The sequence below is a fragment of the Protopterus annectens genome, chromosome 1.part1, assembly GCF_019279795.1.
Source record: "Protopterus annectens isolate FY-2018-M chromosome 1.part1, PAN1.0, whole genome shotgun sequence".
In the NCBI taxonomy this organism is placed as follows: Eukaryota; Metazoa; Chordata; order Ceratodontiformes; family Protopteridae; genus Protopterus; species Protopterus annectens.
In genome coordinates this window covers 1,474,530,213-1,474,546,397 of record NC_056726.1, presented here as the reverse complement: position 1 = coordinate 1,474,546,397, position 16,185 = coordinate 1,474,530,213, and the positions used below count along the sequence as shown (strand labels likewise).

The 16,185-nt window shown below is 36.8% G+C and overlaps 1 protein-coding gene across 5 annotated transcripts in view; it reads right to left on the bottom strand.

Annotated features, from left to right (window-relative positions):
• Positions 1–16,185, bottom strand: part of LOC122810968 (myotubularin-related protein 9-like) — a 557,891-nt gene that overhangs the window by 449,431 nt on the left and 92,275 nt on the right. For all 5 annotated transcript variants that reach the window (XM_044082497.1, XM_044082502.1, XM_044082503.1 and 2 more), the window contains one exon: positions 2,344–2,452. In XM_044082497.1, the coding sequence (XP_043938432.1) occupies positions 2,344–2,452 (109 nt within the window). The remainder of the gene's footprint in view (positions 1–2,343; positions 2,453–16,185) is intronic.

Here is a 16,185-nt window from a genome sequence, read left to right as displayed (position 1 = left end):
AATAAATAAATAAATAAATAAATAAATAAATAAATAAATTCTTCAAAATATGCTCTGTAATGGCTGTATTCTGTGAAACATGCCCTGTAATGGCTGACTTTTGCGAAATAACTTTACTGTAACACTGCACAAACATGGAAGTACTTTATGTATTTCTGATTAACTCGGATATCTCTGCTTAATGCGAAAAATACATGTTTGTGAAAATGCAGTTTTTTCCCCTTGTTTGATTTATGCAATTTGGACTTTATTTCAAACATTTTCTGTAGTAATTCAAATCTTCTTCTTCTTCTTCTTTCGGCTGCTCCCATTAGGGGTCGCCACAGCAGATCACCTGTTTCCATTTCTTCCTGTCCTCTGCATGTTGCTCTGTCACACCAACCGCCTGCATGTCCTCTCTCACCACATCCATAAACCTTATCTTAGGCCTTCCACTTTTCCTGTTACCTGGCAGCTTCATTATTAGCATCCTTTTCCCATTCTGTAGTAATATGAATATTTTTATCAATATTGTAGCTATCGGTTTATGCAAAAATGCCTCATTTCATATTTTACTAAAAATAAATAGTAATGATCAAGTGTTAATATCTGAAATTCATTTCTGACCTGTTTTGTGAAGTGTGCACATTTTAGGGATGATTCACTGATTTATATTCCACCAGTTCCAAGCAAGTGCCTTAAGTCATTTTAACCATGCCACCTCTAACTTCATGCCCTTTAGACATGCCGCTTATTGCACCATGTCTTTCGTCTCTCTCTAACATACAAGGCAAGCAGGCAGGGTATTTCATTTAGATGCCTTACTACATATAAACACATAAGGATGGATAGTAGCATCATAAAATACAAATGAACTAGGTGACAGACAGACCTTACATACATACATACATACATACATACATACATACATACATGCATGCTTACATCTCAACAGCTTACTACAAAATGGCAATTGGGCTCACATGCACTCAGTATTTATACACTTGTGCAAGCCCTTGGATAGCTTCTTAAAGGTATATACACATCCATCGATCTACAGCAGGGGCATTCAGAAGCCATGCACCTGAAGCACTGGTGGGTCCTTAAGGGGACATTGGCATATATCCCATGAGTCTCCAACACTGGGTGTTTAAGGTATTACACAATGAAGCCTTTAGACTGACAGGGTCTTTTTTGCAGTTATTACTGAATGCTTTGCCTGTATGACCTTTTTATCCTTTGGTTTGGAAGTTATTTAGGATATTTTACATCAGGACATCAGGTTTGATTTTAAGCTCTGTGTTTTTAAAATATAGTTAAACAATCCACTTATACCTTAATGACAAGATATGAATAAAGCAGAAAAGATGAGCATGTCTTTGTTTAACCTTAGTGAAGAAACAGATTTACAATATAAATATTGATGGCATTTTCACAAAAGGTTTTAAAATAAAACAATTACATGTGACAGCATAAAACAAATTTCTGTTGCCCAATACTTCTTAAAAGTTAAATGAAACACAGAAGTATATCTCATTTGTTAGTCAAAAAGAAATGGAAAAATATGTTACCATAAGTCTTAAATATTAATGAAATATGCAGTGCTCCATTACTTTATTTTGAAATGACTGTATAACATACATGCTCACAAAGTTAAAATATTTTACAGTGATCTAATGTGTGCAGTGAAATCATGTACAGAAGTAAATTTATTGCCACAAGTAGCACCAGAAATAATAGTTTTGTTTTGCATCAGTGGATGTGCAAAAATTAATGATGGAAACATGCACAGAATGATTTATGCGCTACAAGACTATCTGTACTACTTTTCAATGCAACAAAAAAACTATTACCAGTGTATGGTGTTTAACACCATGCAGACATAAACTACATAAAATACATTTCAGTATGAGATATGCTACTTTATTTATGCCTGGTTTGTGCATTTGGTCACTTGGATTTTGTTCTTGTGACTAAACTATACCAGGAATGCAAAAAACTCACCATTACCCACACTAATATGTTTAACCTTCTTCAGCTACAGTGTAACTTGTGAGATGTTTAATTAATTTGACATCATCCTGACATATGTTAGTTGGTCTAACTAACCATGGGAGCCCATTCAGTAAAAAGGCTGCACACTGTGGGAAATGTCTGTGCTATGCATTTTAATCTTACTGTCATGAAGCAGATGCTATCTTGTAGAATGATCTCCTCTCAGTGGAACTGGCTATGCCATGCAGAATGAGCTCATCTGGTAATTATACTTTTATTTTACTGGAGTTAACTAAGTTACGTAAGCTAGTAATATAGTCTAATGTCAAAAGAGCCGTCATGCAAGCCTTACTCAAAGTATGACCTCACCTCAATGGAGCTGGCTATGTTCAAACACTCTTCCATACCAGTGATGTCCAGCTGTAGAATCTTGAAGTCCTTGCATTTTAGGGTGATTGTGCCTGAAGATGCCATCAGTCTAAAAGACAAAACAATAGTAAAGCCTTCTGTTTTGCTTTTGTGTTTAAAATATTTTATAAGGTAAGGACACTTGAAGAAGGGATAAAGGAATGAAAGAATGAGGGAAAATAGAAAAGAAAAGTTAGGAACTGCTCAAAAAAATAAAGGGAGAGAAGGATAAGAAAGAAAGGAAACTATCACGGAGGAAAATATTAATTCCTTAAATGATTCAAAATCTTTAACAAGTAATCCAGACTCAATGACAAGTAACAGAAACACTGTAAGCAACTCAGTACACAAGCAAGAAAAGGGGCAGGTTCCATGTGGAATAAGCTAGGTACAGTGCACACACTGCAGCAGTAAGTATATACGTAGTCTGTATACATGGCACCATCTAGTGGCATAACATTAAAATACACAGCAAATGTAAAAGAAAAGGAAACGGATATAAAAATAAAGGAAGGATGGGGAGGGACGAGGGAAGGAAGAAGGCAGGGAAGAGAGGCTGTCAGTTAAATGAGGAGGTTGGATGGGATTAGGTTTGGCCTGGAGACATGAAAAGATGATTAAAATTCAGTTACAGTAAGAGAAAACGTGTTCCCTTCACTATTCAGTGCTGTTCACAGAGGGCATATCTTTTTGCAGCCATTAGTCTCTTAATACAAGTACAAACTTTATCTACAAATAGAGCTTTATGTCTGACATATATTTACACATTTAGGCATTTAGAAAAATATTACCACATCAGTAAAATAAACAAGCAGGAGGTTAAGTGTGATCAGATGGTCAGGGGTGCAGCAATAACAAATGCCTAACAGTAAATCCCCAGTGACAAGAACAAAGATGCAGAAGCAGGCAAAAGTGCTCTTCCAGCTTTTCATTTAAAAAGTTTGGGAACAAAAGATTTTGACAACTGATTTAAAATATGTACTGTGACTTTCCCATTAATATGACATATAAATAGCCATATATGTTTCCATTGTACATTACGTTAACCAGACTAATGGTTCAGGTGCAAGTCATGGACTCAAAACAAAGAAAAATGTTTCATGACTACTGCTCATAATAAATAGATGGGGATTAGTACATGTAAGGGAAAATACAGTGTCAGTGGCACCACAGGTAGCACACTCACCATTGGTGCTGGATGGCCAGAAGGTTATGGGTTCTTTTCCCACTTTAAGTGACTGAACTGCTGACAGTGCAGTATAGCACTGCGGAGTAATGCACTCTTGAATGCGCTGTCCTTCAGATGAAATGTTAAATCAAGGCCCTATGTAGTTGGTGGTAGCTCAGATGGATGCAAAAGGTCCCATGGCACCTATTGAAAAGAGCAGGGGAAGTTCCCTTATGCCCTGGCCAAACTTCCCCCAGTGGCAGAAATGAATAAATATAAGAAAGTACTTTTCATTAAAATGGTAGTTTATAACGTATAACAAAAGCTGTAGGTGAAAAAATGTCAACAATCTAAAAAATAAAAAGAATGCCGTACCAGATGCCACTTGGACTGCAAAAAAAAAACAGGTTTAATGTTTAGAAACAATCAAGTTTAAGCACTTTCATTCTGTTTGAACTGAAGGGAATGAATGTGCTTAAACTCAATTGTTTTTAAATATTAAACCTGGTTTGCTGTCCAAGAGACATCTGGTATGGTTTTCTTTTTAATTTTTTGTTTACCTTATTTTATGCTGTTGGTTTATGCTGTTTAGCAATGTAAAAGAAAAGTTACAAAACTTGTAGCTGTGAAAGGGAAGGAAATGCTATGCATTAATGGTAGGGCCTTTGGTATTATAAAATGAGTATGCACGCAACGGGCTTCAGTCAAATCACTGGATCTAAACATGGACTGGAGAAAGTTATGGGGCAGTTGAGTTGAAGTCTGCTTGTGTGATGTATTGGAGCCTTAACTGTGTAGCTGTGAAGTACCCCTTCAAATCAGGTAATCTTCAACCACCTTGTTGTATTGGATGGATCAACTTATTCCACTTGACTCTTCCCCTCCCATATAAAATCCTTCAGCTCTTTATTAATTGTTATCCACAACTTCTCCTCTGGTTGATAAAATATGCCTGACCTGTGTATAAAACTAAAGGGACTAAAAACATTTTCACTACTTTTATTTTGCTATCCTTATCCATAAAACAGAATTTCCAATTTCTCATTTTTTGTATTATCTTTTGTTTAGCCTCTTCTCACATATCCTTAGTTGCCATAACAGAACTATTTGTAATCCATACTCCCGCATTCAACTAATGTTCAGGCACTTTATGGCTCAGGCAGGGAGGACAGGGCATGCTTATGGCTCAGGCAGGGAGGATGAGGCATGCTTATGGCTCAGGAAGGGAAGACAGGGCATGCTTATGGCTCAGGCAGGGAGGATGAGGCATGCTTATGGCTCAGGCAGGGAGGACAGGGCATGCTTATGGCTCAGGCAGGGAGGACGAGGCATGCTTATGGCTCAGGCAGGGAGGACAGGGCATGCTTATGGCTCAGGCAGGGAGGACAGGGCATGTTTGTGGCTCAGGCAGAGAGGACAGGGCATGCTTATGGCTCAGTCAGGGAGGACAGGACATGCTTATTGCTCAGGCAGGGAGGACAGGGCATGCTTATGGCTCAGGCAGGGAGGATGGGACACCTTATGGCTCAGGCAGGGAGGACAGGACATGCTTATGATGGTCAGCAGAGATGTTCTTGCCCAGCTCTTATTGCTAGTATGATGAGAAGATTTCACCTATGGAGGTGAGGCCCATCATGATGTGGGTAGCCAGTTCTGAGAAGATGAGGGTGAAGCCACCAAATCTGGTGACAGTAGACTCTGTTGGTACATGTGAGGAAATATGCATGCATGGGGAAGGGGGCTTAGGCAACTCTTGTGATGATGCTAGGTTTCATGTAACCACTAGGGGGTGGGGGTTAGGCCAAAAAATGAAAATAAAAAGTTCATTACAGGGAAAGAGCACAAAGCACCATGGGGTTGCTTGGATGATGCCCTCTTCCCCCTTCATGTCTAATCAAGGGAAAGCTTGAGGATCAGCTGGCATGGGTTCAGAAATTATGGAACTACACTAAGTTTATGAGCATTAGCCAGTAAAAACAATTATAAGTGTGTGAGAGGTATCAAAAACTTCTTCCTTTCTCTTCCCAGAAGTAATCGACTCACTACTGCATTCATAAAATACAAGCTCAGATGCTATACCTTACATAAGGTGTAAGAGATAAAGCTGTTCTAAAGGATGGTAAACTGGTACTCCTTGAGACAGACATTGAAACAAGGCCTCCATCCAATTCAGAATTCCACTATTGTGATAAATTCATGACTCAAGCTTGACAAGACAAACTCAAAAACTCTTTGACTCGATTCTGTCAGTATGAGTTTAGGGAGTCAATGATGAGCTGCTAACGCATTTTTTCCTGTGGAGTATTGTGTTTGAATGTCCTACTTCATCACGTTGTTTGCTTTGATAAGCATAGCACTGTGTTTAATTGAAACACTGCCTTTGGGTCACTGAAGTAAAAAAGCATTTATGCTTGGTGGTGTAAGCTAGATCAAACATGAATAAAATGAAATAAATAAATAAACAAACAAATAAATAACAATTATCTTTATTGAATCTGTTACCTTATTCAAACAAGACAGACATTTCTTGATCTTAAACACCATCCACCTAGACAGGTGAAATGGGGTTGTCTTATTTTATTTATTTTTCATTTCATAACCATTGGGCTGGTCATTCAACCCTTTTCGGCCATAACCTGGGCCCCAGGGGATCAACACTTAACATGTAAAGGACTTCCAAGATGGCTGCATACTGATCAACAGTATAACTTCAGCTCTCCCAGTGTGAAAACAGAAATTAAAAAAACGAGTGCCATGTTTTATTGGTAAAATTCAGTTACTGGTTAAGAAATATACTTCCTGGATGCCAGCAAAGAAGACATTTGGAAAACCTAAAAGAAAATTAACCAAAAAAGGTAACGAGCACTGTCTGGGAAGGATTCTGCAGCTGTTCAGCAAAACGCAGTTCAAGCTTCAGCTTTGATTCAGGAGATGGCTTCCAGTAATTTAGAGAAAAAATATTAAATGTACTCAGAGGTGATGAAAATTAATGAAACACTGAAGGAATATAAAAATTCAAACAACAAAAGGCTGGAAAAAATCAAGCTTTAACTAGCCATTCAGATGAACTAATCAAACTGCAAAAATCAAGGATGACATGAAGAAAAAGCTGGCTGAATATGAGGTTTCTCAAGAAGAACTGTTTTAAAAATAGTAGAATTAGAAGACAGAGTGCACAAAGAAAACCTGAGATTTTCTGTTGTCCCACAGAAACTGGAAGGAACAGACAGTATTACTTTTATGAAAGCACAAATAAGCAACTAAACTGATATTCCATAGCAGAATTTGTTAACTGAAAGGGTACATCGAGTGTATGCTTCAAACCTGTCCATGAGAAAACAACCAAGACCTACATTAGTAAAGATGCAATCATACCAGCAGAAAGTGTTGATCCTGACAAAACTGTAGCAGAAGGGCAAAGTATTAAAAATTGGAGACAGCAGAGTGTTTGAAGAAAATGATTATTCACTGTACACTGGGGAAAAGAGAAACAAATTTATCCCAGCAATCAGGGAATGTCAAGAGGCATGTGTGAGATTCACGTTGCTCTACCCAGCTGTCTTCATTTTTTTCCCCTGGAGGATAAAACTCAATTTTTGATACAGAATAGACTAAGGAGGAAATAAAAAGGGTTATCCAACAAAAACTGAGTCAGCAAGCAGAAGGGAACACTGATTTTCATTCTTCTCATGGTAAGGCTCATAGAGAGACTTTGGCAGGGACACCTTTTCCAGTCTTCAAAGGAAAATGCTTAAGAGACAGAAAAAAAAGCACAGGAGATGATTGGAAGTACCTTGGACTTGAACCAAAGTCATGTTTTGGGAGATAGAGATGAACAGGAGGAAGACCAGCCAGTCTGAAAATTAGTGACTAAAAGGAAGACTATAAAGCATCTCATCACATTTGTGAAACATAATTTTGCAAATTTGTGAAACATGATTTTGCAAAAAAAAAAAGAAAAAAAGTGGCTGAAAAACACTGTACTTTTGTTGACTTTGTTAAACTTGTGGGTGGACTGTAAAGAATATACCCCATTTTATATCATTAATGTTTAGAAGGGCACTAAAATGAGGAAAATTGGCTGTAAGCAAAACAATTTTTGTCCTTATTAGTATTTATATAAAACATTTCATGATATAAACTGCATGTTATATACAGTAAAACAGTTTTGTGTAGTCTGTTTTTATGAATATTTTAAATATGGGGAGTCTTTTAAGAGACTGTTGTATCTGTTAAAGATAGTAAAGTAAACAAGTACTTTTTTAGTTGTAAGCAATACAGGTTTTACAGTATAACAAGAGAAAAAGGCTAGACAAAAGTAATGTAAATGTGCAAAGGCTGTGCTGTTGGGCTGCTGGAGTGGAGGTTGGGTGGAAAAGTACACTGATTATATTATATGTAGAATTAGGATGTTTTCTTTTTTTATTTTACAACAGTGAATGTCTAGATTACTACCTTTGGCTTAAGCTATAAACGTATTTTTGTAAGCATATATGCTTTAAAAATAAGATAAATGGTGAAAGCCATGCAAATGCTCGGCTTCTTACAACTACAAAGATATTAACTTGTTTGTTTTCCACTGGCAAATATTCAGCAGATTCGAGATGCCTGCATTTGAGGGCAGCTGCACATTCTTTGCTGAGTGAAATTTGCAAAGACTCGTTGCTGAGTAGGCTTCCATGGAGACAAGCTGTCTGCTGATGCAAACAGTTAAGTATCAGAATTCTGAGTATTCTTTTTTGAGGGAAATGAAAAATGTAAAGATAAAATTGCAAGCAGTTCAGTGAAAAAAATAAGTTTGAAATTATGGGAAGTGAATAAGATGTAGCAACCTCCCTAGCAGCCTTAATACTTAAAGATAGCCAGTGCACTTTTTCTTACACCTAAAAGTTAATGTTTTCTGAAATCATACAAGCTCATTTTCATGTCTGGGGTGGGGAAGAGAGATTAAAAAAAGAACATACAGCAATCAAAATGGGAGCACATGCTGTAGCTTGCACTTTAGCATGATAACCTTAATTTTAGGTTAGATAATGCCTGTAGGTGCAGCTATCAGTTTGGGGCAGTTGTTCCCCTCTGAAGAGTTAAACTTCATGCTTTGAAGGTGTACATAGTTTTGTGTGTTTGTTCTAAGTTAATAGGGATGGGGTGTTTTGTATTTAGTTTTTTGTTTGAGGGATTTTATTAAAACAAAAAGTTTTGACAAACAGAAATAGTTTCAAATGGAGATGAAAAGAAACAATGTAGAAAGGATCAGCCTGCCAAATGTGTATGTACATGTAACACAAAAGCTGAAAAACACACATTCAAAAAAAACTGTCATGTATAATAGGTGGGAACAAAAGCTTTTTATCATGATGGCTATGCTATCCATATTATCGTAGAACTTGAATGTCCTTACATGTATAAACAAAAAAAGGAAAGAGCAATGAATTATATCAAAAAATGTATAGTGCAAATGATAATGTTGCAGGAGACACATTTAGAAAGAAATGAACAAGCACATTTGACAAAGAGAGGTTTTCAGAATTGATATTCATCAAAATATCAGGAACAGATGAAAAGAGGAGTAATTATACTAATTGTTAGAGGGGCTCCAATAGTGACAGATGAGGAAAGAATACACAAATGGTAGATTTATGGTATCAAGGGGCTGCTGGCAAGGAAGGAAGATTGCACTGGCATGTATTTATATTCCACCAAAAACTGCTATTATGGAGCTTAAGAAAAATTTGGGAGAAATAATCAGCTTTTAGCAGGGAATACTACTTATAGCTAGGGACTGGAATTTGATTTGCAGTAGTGAGGATGTATCATGGGACCTAGAAGGGGAAAATATAAAAATACAGGGTACATTTATGAAAAGAAATTATGAAAGTATTTGGTATGGAAAATGTGAATTCAGTAGTAGGAATTCAGACAGAATTTACATATTATTCCCCAAGGTACAATAACTTGTCTAGACTAGATAGAAATTATATTTCACGGGAACATGTGCATTTAATTGAAGGCTTAGACACACATCGGATAACTGTTTTGATCATTCACCAATACAAAGTAAGATAAAAGCGCAGGGTAATAAATTAAAAATAAAACACTGGCACTTTCAGCCTACCTGTTAAAAATAGATGAATTTAAGGAATGGGTAGTGGAACTTATTCAAGAGTTATTAGGGAAGACAGAAATAAAAGAGAAAGAAATATAGTTAAAATGTAATAGAATTTACATAGAGATACTGACAAAGGTAAAAGTATTGGAGAATAAGGGGAATCTCACATAACAAGATGCGGAGCAAATGTAGCATGCTAAAGAGAAAGTAAAAGAGAATCTGGATAACATGCATGGGTTTAGAATGTTTGCAGTTAAGCAACTATTTTTCATAACAATTGCAGAGCACAAAAACTTTTAGCACAATGACTTAGGCAACAGAACGTTGAAAGGGTTGTCACCAAACGCAGGCATCCTATAATGAGAAAATAATCAGTCATCCTGTAGAGGTTTTAGAGATATCCTGGAAATGTTATGAAAAACTGGATAAGCAGAGAAATGTGGAATTTAAGAAAGAGTCCAAATGAAAGTATTTATGGAAGTCTTATGTATGCCAAGGTTAGAGGTAGATGAGGCTTAACAACTAATAGTTTAGATATGAGGTGAGATAAAAACAGTGATGTATGATCAATCTTCTGGGAAAGTCTCCAGAAACAGATGGTATTCCTGTAGAAGTTTAGAAATTAGGAAGGGAATACAGTGATAAATATCTGGAAGCATTTGTTTAACAGTATTTTAAAAGTAGAGGAAGTTCTAATATCTTGGAAGAAATCTGTGGTGGCTCTGTTACCTAAAGATGGTAAAAGCCCTTCAGACCCAGCTTTATATAGGCCCATTTCTGAATCAGTGTGGTTTTGTGGAGGGGAGGCAAACATTTGACAATATTAAAAGAGCAATGTTGCTCAAGAAGGAAGAGGAATGTAAGACAATATGTCTGTGGTTGCCGAGTTTTGTTAGAGAAAAAAACATTTGCCAGAGTAAGCTGGGATTTTATGAGTAGGGCATTAGAAGCATTTGTATTTTCTGATACAATAATAAGGTGAGAAGGATATATGAAGGATCAGAAACAAGGATTCAAGTGGAAGGGTTTCTGTCAGATAAGCTGTGTCCTCTTTTCCCTTTGTTATTTGCTTTATGTTTAGAGCTATTGGCAAAGAAAATAAGAGACTCAGAAATACAGGGATATAATTGGTATGGTAATTAAGAAAAGTTGACTTTATTTGCAGATGATATTACTTTGTACCTGATAAATCCAGAAAAGGACATCCCAGTGTTATGGAACATTGTGAGACAGTTTCAAGTCTTTTTGGGACATAAAATTAATGAAGATAAAACAAAGCTTATAGCTATAAATTATGCACCCACACACAAACTGGTTTAGCAATGCCCATACTTATGGATAGATGTTAAGATAAAGTATTTAGGAGTATGGATTAAAATGTCTTCTGTTATGGCAGCCAATTATATGTGGGAAGAGACTAAAAAGATAATACAAAAATTGTGAAACTGGAAAAACTTATTTATGCATATACTGTAAATAGTAAGATACAAATAGTGAAAATTTTTAAGTCTCTTTAGTCTTGTATATGGTTCAGGCATACTTTTGTCAACCAGAGGCAAGTTGTGGACAATTAATAAAGAATTGAATTAATTTATCTGGGAGGGAATGGGGCAAACGTTTAATGGAACAAGTTGATTTTTCCAATAGACAAGGTGGTTTTGGGTTTACTTGATTTGAAGATAGATTTTAGAGCTACACAATTAAGACTCATATGCATAACACAAACAGAATGTTATAATTCAAAGTGGAAAGGGATGAGGATGAAGCAAGGGGGAAGTTCAAGAAATAGACAAAGGGTGGGATTTTGGATGCAGATCCTTATGGAAAATAATAACAGCTATACATCATATTATATTCTTAAAGTATCAGAAAGTAGTCTAAGAACTAAGCCAATATGAGAATGGAGAAAGGAAATTTTACCAATAGGGATGACTGCAAGTAGGGGTACAGAAAATATGCACGAGGGGGCTGGAATTTACTGGAATAACCTGAGAAAGGAACCAAAATACTAGGAGCAAATAACTCAAGCAGGAAAAGTATGGGATGAAGCCATGAAGACATTTGGATTGCAGGCTAGAGACTGCCTTCCCTATCAGGGCTTTATCTCAGAGTACAGGCAAAGAGAAAGAGATAGGGGGATTTTAAGTGACAGACCTGCTCTGGTAACGTTTCTGGTTGAATCTAGAAAACAAACAGCTGTTAAAAACATATAATTAGTTGAGCATATGAAATATTGCATGATAACTACAAGAATCAATCAAAGGAGGTTAGAAAAGTCTGGGAAGAGAGACTGGAAAAGCAGTTTACAAGAAAACAGTTGGAAGACATATGTATGGCTCCCAAGTATGTAACAAAAGTCCATCACGTTTACAATCTTTGCTTGGAAGTGTTTGCATACGTATTTCTGTACCCCAAGCAGACTTCAAAGAATTTTTCCTCATATAGATAGCAAACATTGGAGGCATGATGGAGAAGAAAGAGGTAACTGGGAAAATATGTTCTGAGAATGTAATAAACTGGCAGATTTAAAAAAATCCCTACAGAGTACCTTGTCAGAAATATTGGGTGAGCAAATGGCTCTAAGTAAGGGAATGATTCATTTGAGCTGGGATACTAGATCTGAGTTGCCTAGATATAATAAGGTCTTGATAAGTTTAATTCTGTTGGATGTCAAAAAAAACAAGCTTTTTTAACATTGTGTTAACTAATTTTCACAACAGTTTGTTTCCTTATTATAGGCCAATTGTATATATTGTAAATAGTTTATTATAAATGTATTCATTGGATTTATAACCTCTATATAAATATTGTTGAAAATTAATAAAATTATATGAGCAAAAAAAAAAAGCAAAAAAACAATTGCTACGAAGTGGAAATCAAAGTCTACACCAACTTTATTTGAGGTGTGGAGTATTATAAAAGAGATAAAAGAACTTGAAGGGGGTTTTAAGAAAAGAGCACATTACAGAGAAATAAATGGAAATTGTGGAAACACATGCAGAATAATGTTCAGGAGGAGGAAGAAGGAAGTTTAAGGGAAGGCAGGAATTCAGCAATTTGTTGTAATGTTGGACTGATAGTAGCAGAGAAAATGTATGTGAAGCATATTGTATTCAAATGGAAAAAATGTTAAAATGTTTTGTTTTCTTTTCTGTTAATTTATGTTTTCCTGTGTCTTGGGTGACAATTTAATAAAGGTTTTTCAAAAAATAGGAGGCAAAAAAAAAATAAAAAACCACAACCCGAAAAGTAAAATTGAAAGTGCACAGTGTTTACAAGTAGTGAAGTCAACACTTGGGTAAATGCACAGTGTAAAACAGTATTTACTATATACAGTTTAACATAAAGCTCTTTATACTGAAACTGTTCTTAACTATTTATAGTTCATTTTTAAATATATTGTTTGCTAGTAAAGAGATATTTATCCATTATCCGTTTAACCATTACATTACTTGAACATAGATGCTATAGCTTAAAAGTAAAAAAAAAATATTTGTTTTTCTTTTCTTTTTCTAACTATAAAACATGATTATTGTAGAGATCTGTGTGGGGTATAAACTGTAGCAACTGGATCTGCACTTGTTTTGCACTGAAATGTTGCTTAAACTAGATCCAGATTTGCTAAATCTAGTCTGTTTTTCATACACTTGAACTCAAATTCAGTCATCTTACATAAAGAGGGGGGCTCCCCTGCACCCTTGCGGCAGAATAGTGTGGGTATAGTCCTGTCTGAGCTGGGGATTGCTGGAGAAAGGATCATTGTGTGATTTCCTATTGGCAGACTAGTTTAATACTGTTTAATTTCACCTGTATATAAGCCTCATATTTGTGTGTAGCTGCACACTGCTCAACAGGGATTAGTGGTGACTTGTACAGTGAAGCCCTCTCAGGCCTTCCTGCTGCTCTTCTGGCAACTGAGCTGCACACTTCTGCACTGTAGGCAACTCAGCTGAGCACTGAGCAGTGTCACCCCACTTTTCTTTCATGATCTTCTATAAAATTAAGTCCCCTTGTTAACTTCAGAGCAATAACTTAACTAATTTGCCCCCTCACAAATTAGTACTTAGGAATTATCTGCTACTATGGACAGTCAGTTTCCCACCATTTCTCCAGGCAGCCTGATTGATGAGGACATCCTGAGGCAATGTAGCAATTGCCTCATGTATACTCACAACCACCTGCACCTAAAGCAAACAAATACAGTATGTGAGAGATGTAACTATACAACGAAACTTGAATCAGTCCTCTCATGTAATAATAAACAAGACATCAAACAGGTTGTTAGCACACACACCTCCTCTTCCACAAGATAAAGCCAAGACACATGACCCACATAAGCAAAGGTACTCACTAAACTGTCTTTCGGCTTTTCCCAGTTAGGGGTTGCCACAGCGGAACTCCGGTCCGATAATGATTGGCAGTAGATTTTTACATGCTGGCTTGCTGGGCCTAACGCCCATTAACGCATGTTGACACACAGAAGACACTCTAACTGAGAATCGAATGTGCAACGTCTAACTGTGAGGCGACAACGCTACCACAGCACCAAAAGTCCAGAGACCTCCTAAGCACAGACAACCCACAAATACATGTACATGAACAGAATCCACCACTACACATAACAACACACATACCAGTGTCTCAACAATTAAGCCCCTAGGGAAAAACACCTTAAAACCAAATGTCCTGGACATAGGCAAATTAATAGTGAGACACACAGATGTCCCCCTCACCAGATTGGTCAAGGAGAAGGTCACAGTGAGCTGCCTATCAGGTGCCAGGATCCATCAAGTCATTCATCAACAAGTACCGTTATGACTCTGTCATAGTACATGTTGCAGTGAATGACTTGAGACGTACCTCTCTGGACTATATGAAGAGAGGCATGATAGAACTCTCAGATTATGTGTTCCAGGCAGGTATGTCCATAGCCCTAAGCAGCATTCTACCTTTATGTCAAAGGAAAAAACTTCAAAGACCAATACACGTAAGGTTCAGATAAGGCACATTTAATAACTTGCTGCAAGGAGACAAAAACATGCAAATACAGGATTTTGCCTAACTACTAACAGGAAGTATGTTATTCTTATACTGTTCTACAAGACATTGCCTTCTATGGTTGACGTAATCAAACACAACTTTCAGTATTGTTCTACAGCAGATGTTACTCAGATTTTCTGCTGACATGACTGGATTTATGAAAAACATTTTGAGAAAAACAACCTGGCCTTGGTGGGCTCTAGCCCATTACAAGCTTCTATTGTGTAGTTCTAATACATGTGTTACATTTCAAGATACTTTTCTAGCTTAGACACAAGCAAGTGCTGATTGCAGTTCATATTTTCAAGCAGTCTTTGTTCTGATTATCTATAGCTTCTACAGCTGTGTATTTTCTCACAGCACAAGCGGAACTCCTTGTTTAAGTCTCATACATCTATTCATTATTTTCCTGACACTAGCAGAAATTATCTGTTTCCCTGTAAATTTCCAAAGCATAAGCAAAGATTATAGCTGCGCATATTTCATGACAATACAAGGTTAGAAAGCTTCTGCAATTCATACAGATTTTATGCAGTGTGAAATAGAATAAATGTGTTAACCCTTTTCAAGCCTTAAATGCACTGAGCATATTACTAATACATACACTAATACATATTTTTCTTTTATTTCCCCCCTTTTAATACTTTTATTCTACTTTCAAAATAAGCATAAACAGTTTTTTCTTCTCCTAACCTCTTCCTACTCAGGATTTGCAGTTAAGGGAGTCATTCAGTTTAAACTTATGAAAGCATTTCAGTTTTCCAATTGTTCTTCAAACTCAGCACTTTGATATAAGGTTTCAGAAACTGACATGTCTATAAAGTCTTTAATCAGTCTTTTCATGCAGGGGATGCCACAGCAAACACATACTCCCAGTAGGATCATTCCTACACAATTAGCAATCAGAATGTTCATTAGGATACTACCCCACCTCCCAAACCATTTCTGGAAAAAGTCCATCAGTGGGTTTGGTCCTGGTTTGGTCATGTCTGACACTTGCTGAATTACCTCAAGGTGATTGTCTATCTCGTGTTTATGATCAGGAATATATGAACAGCACTCCTCCTGGATTAAAGCGCAAGTACCGCCTCTCGCCGCTAGGGTGAAGTCGAGAGCCATGTGGTTTTGAAGCACTACAGTTCTTATGGCATTCAGTTCATCAGTCACCAATTCGAGAGCAGAAAAAGTTGCATTGCTCATTACTTCGTGAAGTTTAGACAGTTTTCTCAGCTCCCAGATCGATTTCACTGCTCCATATGCTGGTGATATGCCTGCCCACAATATAACACTGTCACTCAAGTCCATGTGTGTCAGTTTATCGCCTATAGAATGATGGTTTTTCCAGCCCGCATCGATTTGCCCCACTGGATTTACAGGTTTCTTGACGGGTTTCTTGACGACCTCTCGGACATTCCAAATTTTTCCTCGAGGTAATACTGCAGTGTGTCATATGGCCAGAACCAGGTAGCCCAAAAAACAACTGCCA